We start from the raw sequence: 17,715 nt of genomic DNA, 5'->3' as shown, positions 1-17,715 counted from the left end.
TATCTCCCAAGAAAATTGAATAAAAAGTGATCAAGTCATACACCCCCTAAAATGGTATTGTCAAAAAAGACAGATTTTCCTCAAATGAGCCCTCACACATCTCCGTAGACATAACTATAAAAAAAAAGTTATGGGGGTCACCGGGGGGCGGGGGTTCTGTTAGGGTTGCCACCTTTCCCAACAAAAAAATAATAGTTACACAAATTAAAAAAGTTGGTGTGTCTATTTAAAGAGGACCTTTCACCGCTCCTGACAGGCCTGTTTGAATAGCTTCATGCATCCCCCATGTAATAACAATTCTGTATGTTGTGCCGTTCCTTTATTATTTCTACTAGAAGTTATGAATAATTGCTAGCTGTCTGCAGTAAGGGTACAGAGGGGTGTTACCAGTGGGGGGGAGGGGGAGGTGTACCTGCACAGACTCACTCTATCCAATCAGTGCTGCCATTTTCAGACTGTGCAGGTACACCCCCCCCCCTCCCCCAACTGGTAACACCCCTCTGTACCCTTATTGCAGACAGCTAGCAATTATTCATAACTTGTAGTAGAAATAATACAGGGATGGCACAACATACAGACAGAAGAATAGATGTACACGGGGAATGCATGAAGCTATTAAAACAGACATGTCAGAAGAGGTGAAAGGTCCTCTTTAAGGATTGTGCTGGGATTCGAACTCACAGCCTTCTACATTAAAGAACCTTAACCACAGAGCTATAGAGCTTCATGTTAACCTGCTGTACATATATTATGGCTAAAAACCTCAGTAGTAGTTTCCCACATATGCATTCATATATAACAGAAGTATGATTTTATATATATATTTTTTTGTAATTACACATTTATTTTGTGCCATACATTTTCTTTACAATTACTAAAAAAAAATACTTCTGCTGTATAGGAATACCTAATACCTGAGAAACTACTGTGAGGTTTTTCTGTCACAGCTTAGCTTTGAGCTAAGTGGTTAAGGTTATTGCCTTTAATGTAGAAGGTTGTGAGTTCAAATCAAAGACGGGTAATTAGACTACCTGACCGGTTTCAAACAGGTGACATTGTTCAGTGGGGCACAAAGACATGACACAGATGTTACCCGTGTTTAGTTCTTCAAATCGCCCAAAAAGTTGTTTTTATCATATGCTAATGAGCCGTCGCAAGTGCCCAGGGCGGAGAGTTTTCTGAAAGTGCCCAAGTTCCTCCGCGTCACTCGTGCCTAACCCTCAGTAAGCTCAGGCCCGTCCTGTGGCTCTGTGACATCATATTTCCCTATAGGCTGTTCGCGCATCACTGCCGGGCCCGGGCATGCGCAGTGTTCTGCCCACTGTGGGCAGAGGGACAGGGATATGGAGTGCGCATGCACCAGTTACTGGCGTGAAATTGGCGCATGCGCACTGCATATCTCTGTGCCTCTGACCACAGTGGGCAGAACATGCCCGGGCCCGGGCGATTTAAAGAACTAAACATGGGTAACATCTGTGTCATGTCTTTGTGCCCCACTGAACAATGTCACCTGTTTGAAACCGGTCAGGTAGGTGACAGACTCTTTAAATCCACAGGGTGTCCAGTGGTTTAGTGCTCCAGTCCCTGGTGTCCAGTGGTTTAGTGCTCCAGTCCCTGGTGTCCAGTGGTTTAGTGCTCCAGTCCCTGGTGTCCAGTGGTTTAGTGCTCCAGTCCCTGGTGTCCAGTGGTTTAGTGCTCCAGTCCCTGGTGTCCAGTGGTTTAGTGCTCCAGTCCCTGGTGTCCAGTGGTTTAGTGCTCCAGTCCCTGGTGTCCAGTGGTTTAGTGCTCCAGTCCCTGGTGTCCAGTGGTTTAGTGCTCCAGTCCCTGGTGTTCAGTGGTTTAGTGCTCCAGTCCCTGGTGTTCAGTGGTCTAGTTCTCCAGTCCCTGGTGTTCAGTGGTCTAGTTCTCCAGTCCCTGGTGTCCAGTGGTTTAGTGCTCCAGTCCCTGGTGTCCAGTGGTCTAGTTCTCCAGTCCCTTGTATCCAGGCTCACATGATCGCCTACCTATCCTCACTGTATTAAGTGTGGCTCCCCAAGTCAGGGGCAGCCGTCTCCCATTCTTTATCAGGTATTGCTGCTGTGAGTCCAGTTGAGGGTTCTTTAACACCATATAATTGCTCTGTGATTAAGCAAATAATATCATAGTGTTGATGCATTGTGTGGCCCTTATAGTAAAATTGGGGCCACATGTGAGAGCCTCGCTGTTCCTGATGTGAGATTTGCCCAGTTACCCAGCGATGTCACCACTATTAACACCGTGACGTCACTTCATCTGAAATAGTGCAAAGGGTTAAGGGGTGTTGGCATCCCAAAAAGAAAACAGGACCAGAATCAAGTAGTGGTTGGGCCCTTGCTAGTGGCCTGGGGCCCGTCCTCCCCCCTGCAGTGGCTCCGTGCAGCTCCCAGGTCACCGGAGGTAAATCCTGTTTTTGCACACAGAGATTTCTTAGTGGATTTAATCACATTCCTCCTATAACCCTCCTCCGGTCCCCAAAGTCATCTCCTGTCCAAACATCTTGTGCCTTTACCCTGATAATCCTCATCTACGCGGTGCCAGGCTGGGTGACCTCCAGGCGCTGGGCAGCTCTGCAATTCAAAGACCAGCTGGACGAGGGAGAGAAAAAAGATGCCAGAAACCATGGCAGACGGTGACAGGAGCCCCGGGGGCCCTGCCTCTGCATGGGGGGCGCTGTGCCCCCACACCCCATAGTGTACAAGCTGCAGGCAGTCAGTGAGTGACCCAGATATCATGGAAGATCTGCACCTCCAGCAAGGCTGAAGATGATAGCAGCAGGGGCCTTAGAGCTGCCTGGTCCTCTGAGACTGTATCACCCAGGACAAGCTTAGATACACCAGCTCAGCAGATAGTATTGGATATTATTGGCTTGGATACTACACCAGCTCATCAGGTTGCATCATACAGCATAGATACACCAGCTCACCAGATGGTATCTCACATGATAGGATTAGATACACAGCCCAGCACATAGTATCACACATGATAGGTTTAGATACACAACTCAGCAAATAGTATCCCATGTGATAGGATTAGATACATGAGCTCACAAGATAGTATGACACAGGATAGGCTTAGAGTCATCAATTGTCAGACAGTATCACACAATAGGATTGGATACATCAGCTCAGCAGACAGTATCACACGATAGGATTAGATACACGGCTCAGCAGACAGTATCACACATGATAGGATTAGATACATCTACTCACAAGATAGTATGACACAGGATAGGCTTAGATACATCACTGTAGCAGATAGTATCACACACGAGACGATTAGATACACCAGCTCAGAAGACAGTATCACATAGGATAGGCTCAGATACACCGCTCGGCAGACAGTGACACAAAAGGTGAGGAATAAATCCTGCAGACCCGTCGGTCAATGAATAGGAGTTCAGTCCGTCTATGAAACATGTTCTTTATCTTGTCAGGTCCACGGTAATTGTGTGTGCCAACATAACACGGCGGGCAGGCATTGTGAAAAGTGCGCCCCAATGTACAACGATCTGCCATGGAGGCCAGGAGATGGCAAAACTGGAGCCCCCAATGAGTGCAGACGTAAGTATGAAGGAGGATAGATAGATCTGAGAGAGATAGATAGATAGATAGATAGATAATAGATAGATAGATAGATAGATAGATAATAGATAGATAATAGATAGATAGATAGATAGATATGAGATAGATAGATAGATAGATAGATAGATAATAGATAGATAGATAGATAGATAGATAGATAGATAGATCTGAGAGAGATAGATAGATAGATAATAGATAGATAGATATGAGATAGATAGATAATAGATAGATAGATAGATAATAGATAGATAGATAATAGATAGATAGATATGAGAGACATAGATAGATAGATAGAGAGATAGATAGATAGATAGATAGATATTAGATAGATAGATAGATAGATAGATAGATAGATAGAGCAGAGTGTGCTTGGCGTTCATGCTGACCTGCATTCCCTGGACTTTGTGTGGCTGTCATGGCCCATGAACAGGTAGGAACTAGTGTTAGGGACCACTCAAATAGAGGCGACCTTGACGCGGTGAGTGGCTTATTACGCTTTGGCCAAAATGTACACCAATGTCTCATCCAGCATGGAGGCAGGGCAGAATGCTGGATATAGAGTGCGATCACATTTGTATTCTCCGTTTGTATATGTATTTCGCCATAGTGATCTGCACCTATATACAGGTTGTGCTGACTCAACCCCCCACATTTTTTCTTTGTAGTATATATTGGAGGCGTGGCGATCTCCTTTGAGTCAAGCACACCTGACCAGTCAATCTGTCCTGGAGGCTGGTTTTAAAGTCAGTATAAAACTGAGTCTGCTTATATGGAACCTACCAGTGGCCATTTGGCTCCAGGAGAAGTATATGGTGGGCTCAGCGTGCATGTTGGTACTTGCATCCCTGGATCCGATGAAAGCTGTAATGGCACCGGACGGGGTTAAAAGCAGAGTGTGCTTGGCGTGCACGCTGACCTGTATTCCCTGGACTTTGTGTGGCTGTCATGGCCCATAAACAGGTAGGAACTAGTGTTAGGGACCACTCAATAGAGGCGACCTTGACGCGGTGATTGGCTTACTACGCTTTGGCCAAAATGTACACCAATGCCTCATCCAGCATAGAGGCAAATTGCTGGATGTAGAGTGCGATCACATTTGTATTTTTCGTTTGTAGATAGATAGATAGATATGAGATAGAAGATAAATAGATAGATAATAGATAATAGATAGATAATCCTTCCACATCTGAGGAGCCCCGGTGACATCTTCCTTCCGTCTCCATGTCTAGGCTGTCGTTGTCACAATCACGCTGTCAGCTGTCGCTTTGATCACAATGTCTGGCTGTCCTCGGGAAAGAAGAGTGGAGGAGTGTGTGAGAGCTGCCAGCACAACACAGACGGGCACCGATGCCAGCGATGCCAGGCTGGCTACTACAGAGACCCCACTGAACCCATCAGCTCCCCTCTGGTTTGCAAGGGTAAGTCCAGCGATGCACCAGACCCCAGAAGATACAAACCCTGAGCCCCTTACAGGACACCTGGATGAACAACCATCTCTGCTTATTCATGGTCCATGTCCCCAAGCAGCTTATTATGGGGGACCCCTGCCCTCGATCAGCTATATTTGTGTATGACTATTCTCAACAAAGCATGACGGGGTGCCCAGTGAGGGAAGGCCCACGATCTGCCATCTGTGAGCGACCACAGTATATGCTCATAGTGGTCCTATACAACTTTCAGCCCATATATTACAATGGGTGGTCCTCTTCGGGTTCAGGTTCAGCTTGAAGCCTTTAGGGGAGCCGTCTGATCAATGCATGTTGGGGTGCCCATTGAAATAAGTGGGCATCCATGCTGGTGCCAGTTTCTCAATAAGCCCTCTGTGTCTTCTGCAGCTGCTATAGGGCAGCATCTATTGTACTAGACCCCCTTCTATCATATGATACAGGGTTATCTATAGTCCTATGTACACAGCCCCTTTAAGATACGAGCTTGACAAGCGTGCACCTTGATGCATTAGTGAGCAATTTGTCTAAGCATTTAGTGCCAGGAAACAAGTCCATAAAAATGCGCAAGACTGCCAGTTTAGATGCCACATACCCAGTGCATCAGACACAAAGGAGAGGGAGATAAAAGGCGGCCGGCCGGGTGCCTGACACACACCTGCCCCTCAGCTACAGCAGAACACTGGATTCCTGGGTCTTGATATAGTGTGATATGATTCATTTGGAGTTGGGATTTTCACTTAGAGCAGGGCATTACTCTTCACGGGGGCCGTAATGCCAGCCCTTTGTTCCATTAAGCCTCTGTCTCCTTCTGTGATACATCTGGGGCATTAGCAGTGCTCATTCAATTAGATCTTGGCGTTTTTTTCTAGTCCCGTAATCCGGCGTGCCTGTTTATGCAAAGCACAGCTGTGAGCGGGCGAAGAGGGACCCGCTCTACTTAAATAGCTTCATTTTATTTAACCAGCCTGATGCCAGGGGACAGTTCACGGGACACTTAGCCTAAAATCTCCTCAATATTTATGTAATGAATGTAATCCACTGTAAAAAAATATTTAACTATAATACTGCCTCCTATGTACAAGAATATAACTACTATAATACTGCCTCCTATGTACAAGAATATAACTACTATAATACTGCTCCTATGTACAAGAATATAACTACTATAATACTGCTCCTATGTACAAGAATATAACTACTATAATACTGCTCCTATGTCCACGAATATAACTACTATAATACTGCCTCCTATGTACAAGAATATAACTACTATAATACTGCTCCTATGTACAAAAATATAACTACTATAATACTGCCTTCTATGTACAAGAATATAACTACTATAATACTGCTCCTATGTACAAGAATATAACTACTATAATACTGCTCCTATGTACAAGAATATAACTACTATAATACTGCTCCTATGTACAAAAATATAACTACTATAATACTGCCTTCTATGTACAAGAATATAACTACTATAATACTGCTCCTATGTACAAGAATATAACTACTATAATACTGCTCCTATGTACAGGAATATAACTACTATAATACTGCTCCTATGTACAAGAATATAACTACTATAATACTGCCTCCTATGTACATGAATATAACTACTATAATACTGCCTCCTATGTACAAGAATATAAACTACTATAATACTGCTCATATGTACAAGACTATAACTACTATAATACTGCCTTCTATGTACAAGAATATAACTACTATAATACTGCTCCTATGTACAGGAATATAACTACTATAATACTGCTCCTATGTACAAGAATATAACTACTATAATACTGCCTCCTATGTACAAGAATATAACTACTATAATACTGCTCCTATGTACAAGAATATAACTACTATAATACTGCTCCTATGTACAGGAATATAACTACTATAATACTGCCTCCTATGTACAAGAATATAACTACTATAATACTGCCTAAGTACAAGAATATAACTACTATAATACTGCTCCTATGTACAAGAATATAACTACTATAATACTGCTCCTATGTACAGGAATATAACTACTATAATACTGCCTCCTATGTACAAGAATATAACTACTATAATACTGCTCCTATGTACAAGAATATAACTACTATAATACTGCTCCTATGTACAAGAATATAACTACTATAATACTGCTCCTATGTACAAGAATATATCTACTATAATACTGCTCCTATGTACAGGAATATAACTACTATAATACTGCCTTCTATGTACAAGAATATAACTACTATAATACTGCCTCCTATGTACAAGAATATAAACTACTATAATACTGCTCATATGTACAAGACTATAACTACTATAATACTGCTCCTATGTACAAGAATATAACTACTATAATACTGCTCCTATGTACAGGAATATAACTACTATAATACTGCCTCCTATGTACAAGAATATAACTACTATAATACTGCTCCTATGTACAAGAATATAACTACTATAATACTGCTCCTATGTACAAGAATATAACTACTATAATACTGCCTCCTATGTACAAGAATATAACTACTATAATACTGCTCCTATGTACAGGAATATAACTACTATAATACTGCCTCCTATGTACAAGAATATAACTACTATAATACTGCCTAAGTACAAGAATATAACTACTATAATACTGCTCCTATGTACAAGAATATAACTACTATAATACTGCTCCTATGTACAGGAATATAACTACTATAATACTGCCTCCTATGTACAAGAATATAACTACTATAATACTGCTCCTATGTACAAGAATATAACTACTATAATACTGCTCCTATGTACAAGAATATAACTACTATAATACTGCTCCTATGTACAAGAATATATCTACTATAATACTGCTCCTATGTACAGGAATATAACTACTATAATACTGCCTTCTATGTACAAGAATATAACTACTATAATACTGCCTCCTATGTACAAGAATATAAACTACTATAATACTGCTCCTATGTACAAGAATATAAATACTATAATACTGCTCCTATGTACAGGAATATAACTACTATAATACTGCTCCTATGTACAAGAATATAACTACTATAATACTGCCTCCTATGTACAAGAATATAACTACTATAATACTGCTCCTACGTACAAGAATATAACTACTATAATACTGCTCCTACGTACAAGAATATAACTACTATAATACTGCCTCCTATGTACAGTCGTGGCCAAAAGTTTTGAGAATTACATAAATATTGGAAATTGGAAAAGTTGCTGCTTAAGTTTTTATAATAGCAATTTGCATATACTCCAGAATGTTATGAAGAGTGATCGGATGAATTGCATAGTCCTTCTTTGCAATGAAAATTAACTTAATCCCAAAAAAAAACTTTCCACTGCATTTCATTGCTGTCATTAAAGGACCTGCTGAGATCATTTCAGTAATCTTCTTGTTAACTCAGGTGAGAATGTTGACGAACACAAGGCTGGAGATCATTATGTCAGGCTGATTGGGTTAAAATGGCAGACTTGACATGTTAAAAGGAGGGTGATGCTTGAAATCATTGTTCTTCCATTGTTAACCATGGTGACCTGTAAAGAAACGTGTGCAGCCATCATTGCGTTGCATAAAAATGGCTTCACAGGCAAGGATATTGTGGCTACTAAGATTGCACCTCAATCAACAATTTATAGGATCATCAAGAACTTCAAGGAAAGAGGTTCAATTCTTGTTAAGAAGGCTTCATGGTGTCCAAGAAAGTCCAGCAAGCACCAGGATCGTCTCCTAAAGAGGATTCAGCTACGGGATCGGAGTGCCACCAGTGCAGAGCTTGTTCAGGAATGGCAGCAGGCAGGTGTGAGCGCATCTGCACGCACAGTGAGGCCAAGACTTTTGGAAGATGGCCTGGTGTCAAGAAGGGCAGCAAAGAAGCCACTTCTCTCCAAAAAAAACATCAGGGACAGATTGATCTTCTGCAGAAAGTAGGGTGAATGGACTGCTGAGGACTGGGGCAAAGTCATATTCTCCGATGAAGCCTCTTTCCGATTGTTTGGGGCATCTGTAAAAAGGCTTGTCCGGAGAAGAAAAGGTGAGCGCTGCCATCAGTCCTGTGTTATGCCAACAGTAAAGCATCCTGAGACCATTCATGTGTGGGGTTGCTTCTCATCCAAGGGAGTGGGCTCACTCACAATTTTGCCCAAAAACACAGCCATGAATAAAGAATGGTACCAAAACACCCTCCAACAGCAACTTCTTCCAACAATCCAACAACAGTTTGGTGAAGAACAATGCATTTTCCAGCACGATGGAGCACCGTGCCATAAGGCAAAAGTGATAACTAAGTGGCTCGGGGACCAAAACGTTGACATTTTGGGTCCATGGCCTGGAAACTCCCCAGATCTTAATCCCATTGAGAACTTGTGGTCAATCCTCAAGAGGCGGGTGGACAAACAAAACCCACTAATTCTGACAAACTCCAAGAAGTGATTATAAAAGAATGGGTTGCTATCAGTCAGGAATTGGCCCAGAAGTTGATTCAGAGCATGACCAGTCGAATTGCAGAGGTCCTGAAAAAGAAGGGCCAACACTGCAAATACTGACTCTTTGCATAAATGTCATGTAATTGTCGATAAAAGCCTTTGAAACGTATGAAGTGCATGTAATTATATTTCACTACATCACAGAAACAACTGAAACAAAGATCTAAAAGCAGTTTAGCAGCAAACTTTGTGAAAACTAATATTTGTGTCATTCTCAAAACTTTTGGCCACGACTGTACATGAATATAACTACTATAATACTGCTCCTATGTACAGGAATATAACTAATATAATACTGCCTCCTATGTACAAGAATATAACTACTATAATACTGCCTCCTATGTACAAGAATATAACTACTATAATACTGCCTCCTATGTACAAGAATATAACTACTATAATACTGCTCCTATGTACAAGAATATAACTACTATAATACTGCCTCCTATGTACAAGAATATAACTACTATAATACTGCCTCCTATGTACAAGAATATAACTACTATAATACTGCCTCCTATGTACAAGAATATAACTACAATAATACTGCTCCTATGTACAAGAATATATCTACTATAATACTGCTCCTATGTACAAGAATATAACTACTATAATACTGCTCCTATGTACAAGAATATAACTACTATAATACTGCTCCTATGTACAAGTATATAACTACTATAATACTGCTCCTATGTACAAGAATATAACTACTATAATACTGCTCCTATGTACAAGAATATAACTACTATAATACTGCCCCATGTACAAGAATATAACTATAATATTGCCTCCTATGTACAAGAATATAACTACTATAATACTGCCTCCTATGTACAAGAATATAACTACTATAATACTGCCTCCTATGTACAAGAATATAACTACTATAATACTGCCTCCTATGTACAAGAATATAACTACTATAATACTGCTCCTATGTACAAGTATATAACTACTACAATACTGCTCCTATGTACAAGAATATAACTACTATAATACTGCCCCATGTACAAGAATATAACTACTATAATATTGCCTCCTATGTACAAGAATATAACTACTATAATACTGCCTCCTATGTACAAGAATATAACTACTATAATACTGCCTCCTATGTACAAGAATATAACTACTATAATACTGCCTCCTATGTACAAGAATATAACTACTATAATACTGCCTCCTATGTACAAGAATATAACTACTATAATACTGCCTCCTATGTACAAGAATATACCTACTATAATACTCTCATCATTCACACAACAGAATGCTCCTGTAATGCTGTTGGGTCAGTGAACGGAACACTGAACAGAAGTTGGAAATGTCACCCCAAAACTGGTTTCTGTTACTGCAAACCGGGTGTGGCCGGTCCATATTGTGATCACTGCTTGAGGGGATACCGGGGGTTTGGAGAACACGGCTGCCGCCCTTGTGACTGTGCGGGGGACTGCGACCCGGACACAGGGGAATGTCGGAACAGGTACCTTAGATTATAGAATCACCTGAAATATAAATGATGTCATAAATCCTGCTGATGATGTCACTGCTCCATGATTTTGCAGCAGCGACAATGAGCACTATCTAAACATTCCGATTGGTGGAAGGATTCCTGACATCATAGACTCGCCAGCCAATGAGAGCGAAGACGACTGGAGGTGGACAAGTGAACAGGGCTTTTCAGCTCTGCGACACCCAGGTAAACCCTGTCGCCAACCACAGATTATGGGATTATCACATCTAAAGCTAAATTCTGACTTTTGCTAACATGTTTTCTTCTCTGCTCACATCCAAAGCAAAATTCTGAATTCTTCTGGTGTCCTGGTGGGAGATCACATGACGGATGCACAGTTTACAGCCTAGCTGGATCACGGGACGCAGGGCTGACCCGTTGTATTTAGGTTGTTTTGGATGTGAATGGAGAAGAACTTGAAATTGGAAAGTTGTTGCAAATATAAGCTTTTCATATAGCGTTCAATGGGGAAAATATTTAGTATCTGACCTGTGGGGGGCGCTGCAGCAGCAAAATTGTTCAGTTTATTGATTTCTCTGGTCTTGATTTGTCACTTTAAGACGTACCAGTATGTGACGGCACAATTTATATTATCCTATAGAATTCCTTTAAAAGATCCAAGTTCAGTTCTTCCAATAGATGTGGTGAACTACACAACCCAACACTGCTGCAAGCCATGCTGTCACTTGTAGTCCCCCCCAGGCCTTGTTACCCATTCAGCTGACGTCCTGTATTCTCTTACATGTACCTGGCACGTCACGCGTGTCCTCCAGAGAAGTGTGTGTGCAAGGAGCGGATGCTGGGGAGCATAACGGATTTCTGCCAGATGAAATATGCGTATGGTAAGTGGGGGGATCGGATGTTACCGCACCCTCCAGATCTTTAACGATAGTAAAATTATGATAAATTCCCAACATTTTTGACCTGAGAACCTGAAAATGCAAAACTAGATTGAGCAAGAATCTGAAAAATGTATAAAAAAAAACTTCATATTGTTTCGTACTCTAGTCACATCCAAAGCTGCATTCACAATTCTGCTGGTTGACACTTTGCCCTAACAGTTGAGTTCTAACTGTCAACTGACCTGCACCAACAGCATTGCTACCCGGCAACCGGGAGAATTCTGAATTCAGCTTTGGATATGACTGGAGAAGAAAACGCCATTGTTGTACATCTGTTCTCTCTGGCAGTTATAAAAGCAAGGATCCTGTCGGCACACGATAAAGGAACACATGCAGAGGTGGTGGTGAAAGTGAGAAAAATCCTAAAATCGGGGAAGGTGAAAATTGGCCGGAACAATCGGAGCATCTATCCTGAGTCGTGGACCAATCGTGGCTGCACCTGCCCCATCCTTAACCCAGGTAACGACAGCAGCCACCACTAGGGGGAGCTCACTGCAGACAGATTTGTACAGCTCACGCAATAAAAAGTAAGCGCCTGAGTTTCCCTAGTGGTGGCTGCAGGAAGACAGAATTTTACCATCTAATTTTGTATCTAAGCAGGTGATTTTGAGCTCCCCCTAGTGGTGACCACAGCAAGACAACATTTTACCGTCTAATTCTGTCTATGTAGGAGATTTGAAGCTCCCCCTAGTGGTGGCTGCAGGAAGACAGAATTTTACCATCTAATTCTGTGTCTCTGTAGGAGATTTGGAGCTCCCCCTAATGGTGGCTGCAGGAAGACAGAATTTTACCATCTAATTCTGTGTCTCTGTAGGAGATTTGGAGCTCCCCATAATGGTGGCTGCAGGAAGACAGAATTTTACTAGTTAATTCTGTGTCTCTGTAGGAAATTTGGAGCTCCCCCTACTAATGGCTGCAGGAAGACAGAATTTTACCATCTAATTCTGTGTCTTTGTAGGAGATTTGGAGCTCCCCTTACTGGTGGCTGCAGGAAGACAGAATTTTACCATCTAATTCTGTCTATCTAGGAGATTTGGAGCTCCCCCTACTGGTGACCACAGCAAGACAACATTTTACCGTCTAATTCTGTCTATGTAGGAGATTTGGAGCTCCCCCTAGTGGTGGCTGCAGGAAGACAGAATTTTACCATCTAATTCTGTGTCTATGTAGGAGATTTAAAGCTCCCCCTACTGGTGACCACAGCAAGACAACATTTTACCGTCTAATTCTGTCTATGTAGGAGATTTGGAGCTCCCCCTAGTGGTGGCTGCAGGAAGACAGAATTTTACCATCTAATTCTGTGTCTATGTAGGAGATTTGGAGCTCCCCCTAGTGGTGGCTGCAGGAAGACAGAATTTTACCATCTAATTCTGTGTCTATATAGGAGATTTGGAGCTCCCCCTAGTGGTGGCTGCAGGAAAACAGAATTTTACCACCTAATTCTGTATCTATGTAGGGGACATGGAGCTCCCCCTAGTGGTGGCTGCAGGCAGACAGAATTTTACCATCTAATTCTGTGTCTATATAGGAGATTTGAAGCTCCCCCTAGTGGTGGCTGCAGGAAGACAGAATTTTACTAGCTAATTCTGTGTGTCTGTAGGAGATTTGGAGCTCCCCCTAGTGGTGGCTGCAGGAAAACAGAATTTTACCACCTAATTCTGTATCTATGTAGGGGACATGGAGCTCCCTCTAGTGGTGGCTGCAGGAAGACAGAATTTTACTATCTAATTCTGTGTCTATGTAGGGGACTTGGAGCTTCCCCTATTGGCCCCAGGAAGAAAGAAATTTACAATTTAATTCTGTGTCTATGCAGGTGATTTGGAGCTCTGTATCAGAAAGCTATACAAATATATAAAGCAATTTCTCATCACAATATTCTGGATTTACTTGATGATGAAAAAGACGAAACCATAGATAAAATGTTTGTTTTACAACCTTGAGAATGAGGCAGAAGACAAGTGCTGGATGAACAGAGAAGGATTTTATTGAGCTCATCCAAGGGCTACCAAGGAAGTAGAACCCGCCTGGTGGGCGCAGGCTCGTGCCACACATTGTGCCAGTCTCATCCAGTACTTAAAGGGTCAGGACAGGCAGCCTTGCCGTGAATGCCAGCATTTCATTCTCTCCCAGAAATTGCTGACAGACAGTGTCCTTTCTGTTCGGGGCAGGTCTGGCCTGTTCGGCACACAAGATCAGTTGCTTCTGTCTCTTATCCAAAAGTCTCATTCCACAAGTTGAACTGCATGAATCAAGCCGTTCATGTGCAGCTCTCACCCCACGGAGCGCCAGGGTCGCAGACGCCGGCCATTGTATGCCTAATTCTGAGCTTGAGTTAACCGTGTGTTCTATAAGATGGGATTTTCCTGCTATTACACAGTAATGAGTTATGAGGTGGGGGGTACAATGCATCCCCCTGTTCATCTATTAAATAGAGGAGGGGGCTACAAAGACTGTTATTCCTTGGAGGACTAAGCATGATGGCACGTCCGTGCATTACTTGACCCATTCATGTGTAATGCTTTTTTTGTTTTCAAGAAAACTTACATTACCTGACAGCAAGCAGAGGTCTTGAAATAGTGAAGAATTGATACACCAAGTAAATTAAGTTGAACTTTCATTATTAGTGTGTTACAATGTATCAGGCAGGATCTGGAATCACTCTGCCTCTCCAGCCTGCTCGGAGCAGGTTTTCTGTTACAGTGTTGGGGTCAGATTTGTCCTCATCATAGGGCGAACTGATGTCTTATGTGTTGTGTTCCAGGCGTGGACTACCTTATAGCCGGACCGGAGGACATCCGAAACAGCAAGTTACTGGTCAACATGAACAGTCTGGTAAAGCCCTGGAAGGCGACCTGGGCCAAGCAGGCCATTGACTTCATCCGCTCCGGCTGCAAATAGGTCTTGGAGGAGTCGACTCGATCCTTGAGGGTTTTCTCCTACAGACTCTCTCTTCTATTCATCTGGCAGTAGCGTAGATCTCACTCTGTACACAGGGAACTCTCAGGCTGAGCTTCTTCCCCTGGGGATCGGTGAAGAGTCACCGGCGGCTGCTTTCACAATGGCGGGAGCTCTGTGATGACTGCAGGTCGACGTCTGGAGGACACACTGGATGTGGAGATCATCGACCTGAGACGCTAAATAACGTGCATGCAACCAAAGACTAACTTGGCCCTTTAAGGAAATTTTAAAGGAACAGTACAGCAGTTTTCTAAGAGGAGCGGCTGCTATCAGTCACACCTATGGATGTAAACGTCTCTGCACTGGAGCAATGTGGGGGCCCATCCCGATGTGTGGCTGAAAACAGGGATCAATAGATGGAGATACAGGGGGGGGGGTTGGTAGTGTCCCTTGTCAGTCTGTCTGTGCCCTACGATGATTCTTTTGGGTCGTGGGCACAGCCTGAATGAGTATTCATGAGATGACAGCCAATCGGGATGTTCTGTTTTTCCCCCATTGAGTATTTTGTTTGCCACGGAGTCTTCAGCCAGGATCAGGTTAAATTTTGGGGGGTTGGGGGGGGGGGGGGGGATTTGGGGTATGACGCCTACCCCTAGCTTTTCTTTCTTCCTATAGAGGATCTGAGCTCGGAGTCTTCCTCCTGTATATATCTATTTGCTTCCGTTTTTGTTTTTTTCTTTGCTCGTCCGATGACGACCCCAGCAGAGCACGGCTAGAACCCCCCATTTTTTGTACTTAAATGTAAATTAAAGTTATTTAAACACTTCTGACTGAAGGCGAGTGATTAATATTATCAGATAACCTGTGGGGACTGTGAGCTACTTAGACACTGTATCTAAGCCTATCAGGTGTGATACTGTCTGCTGTATCTAATCCCATCATGTGTGATACTGTCTGCTGAGCTGTGTATCTAATCCCATCCTGTGTGATACTGTCTGCTGAGCTGTGTATCTAATCCTATCCTGTGTGATACTGTCTGCTGTATCTAATGCTATAATGTGTGATAGTGTCTGCTGAGCTGTGTATCTAATCCTATCCTGTGTGATACTGTCTGCTGAGCTGTGTATCTAATCCTATCCTGTGTGATACTGTCCGCTGAGCTGTGTATCTAATCCTATCCTGTGTGATACTGTCCGCTGAGCTGTGTATCTAATCCTATCCTGTGTGATACTGTCTGCTGTATCTAATGCTATAATGTGTGATAGTGTCTGCTGAGCTTTGTATCTAATCCTATTCTGTGCGATACTGCCTTCTGAGCTGTGTATCTAATCCTATCCTGTGTGATACTGCCTTCTGAGCACTACTCTCCCCATCATAAACTATAAAATGCACTGATTTCCACCTTTCCTCACCATGAAGAATACCTGGAGGTCAGTGAGGAGCAGGCTGTCAATCTTCAGGTAGGGCCCCGGGTTTTGGACGGTCACACAGGACTGCCATGGGTGTCCGTATCGGCTCTGTCTGGAGTGTCCCTTTAAATGTATACCGTGTTATGTCAAGTGCATGACCAAAGGGGGCGAAGCATGATACAAGAAGTCCAGAGCACCCCGCACATCTGACACTGGACATAACACAATAGAGGTTTCATCTAAAGAACTGATAAAGGGACGCTATGAGTGGTGGGCACCAGCCAATCTCTAGAATGAAGGGGCTGCCTCACTGGAGCAGTGCTGTGTCCCCTTGTAGGCTTTCCTTTTGCAGTACATCGGTGCCTTCTCATACAGCTGATCGCCGGGGGTACAGGGTGTCGGACCCCCACCGATCAGATACTGATGACCTATCCAGAGGGTAGGTCATCAGTATTAAAATCCTGGAAAACCCTTTTACGAATACAGCTCTGGAGTCATTCTGTGCATAAAAGATAGAACGTAACATCTAATCGTTACAAGACATTTAAAGTATTTACAAAGTTACCCAACAGTATGTGTAGATTTAAAGGGGCGCTCCCATCTTTTAATGTGATGGTGTATCACTTTATAGTCAATGGGGTCCAACCTCAGCGGCCCCCGCAGATCGTGAGAATAAGAAGTCCACAGTGCTGGTATAATGCTGCACCCCTGCAAAGTGGTGTCCCCCCCCCCCGCTGTAGTATGTAAGTGAATCTGGGGCACAGCTGTGAAAGGAAAGCCTACAAGGGGGACACAGCTCTGCCCCAGCAAGGCAGCCCCTTCATTCTCAAGATTGGACGAGGTCCCAAAGGTTGGTCGCAGGAGGATAGGTCATCAGTATTTAAATCTCAGAAAACCCCTTTAAGGCCTCATGCACACGGCCGTAGATCGGGTGCGGACCCATTCACTTCAATCCGCAAAAAAAAAATGGAAGCCGCCCGTGTGCCTTCCGCAATTTGCGGAACGGGCGGCCCATTCTATAAATCCCAATTCTTGTCTGCAAAACGGACAAGAATAGGACATTCTATATTTTTTTTTGCGGGGCCACGGAACGGAAGCAAAGGATGCGGACAGCACGCGGACCGCAAAAAAACTGAACGGTCGTGTGCATGTAGCCTTATTCTGCTGTTTTCCTCCGAAAGCATCACAGGCAGGACTCCGCACGTGTATATTTTATCTGCACTGATACAATGTAGCAAACTCACAGGAGAAAGATTGGTGCAGCTACTGTGTTTAGCTCACAGAGGACTGTCTAGATTGGACACAATTGTAACAAACCCTCAGCTGTAGTAAGTTAAGATTGGATTTCAGCATCTGTTCCCTTTCACAGGCAGTAAGCAGAGATCTTGAAAATGGCGAAGAACTGAAAAATAAAAGTAGATTTGA

General features: G+C 42.9%; 1 protein-coding gene across 1 annotated transcript in view; it reads left to right on the top strand.

Moving 5' to 3' along the window:
* Nucleotides 1-15,696, top strand: part of LOC120979415 (netrin-4-like) — a 44,997-nt gene extending 29,301 nt beyond the window's left edge. Inside the window, exons 4-10 of the mRNA XM_040408163.1 lie at nt 3,452-3,578; nt 4,829-5,017; nt 10,838-11,051; nt 11,134-11,267; nt 11,855-11,923; nt 12,272-12,442; nt 14,745-15,696. Coding sequence (XP_040264097.1) covers nt 3,452-3,578; nt 4,829-5,017; nt 10,838-11,051; nt 11,134-11,267; nt 11,855-11,923; nt 12,272-12,442; nt 14,745-14,881 — 1,041 coding nt within the window. The 3' untranslated portion in view covers nt 14,882-15,696. The remainder of the gene's footprint in view (nt 1-3,451; nt 3,579-4,828; nt 5,018-10,837; nt 11,052-11,133; nt 11,268-11,854; nt 11,924-12,271; nt 12,443-14,744) is intronic.
* Nucleotides 15,697-17,715: the final 2,019 nt, after the last annotated feature.

The sequence above is a fragment of the Bufo bufo genome, chromosome 9, assembly GCF_905171765.1.
Source record: "Bufo bufo chromosome 9, aBufBuf1.1, whole genome shotgun sequence".
Taxonomy (NCBI): domain Eukaryota; kingdom Metazoa; phylum Chordata; class Amphibia; order Anura; family Bufonidae; genus Bufo; species Bufo bufo.
The sequence above is the reverse complement of the archived record's forward strand: the minus strand, read 5'-3'. Positions and strand labels throughout refer to the sequence as shown.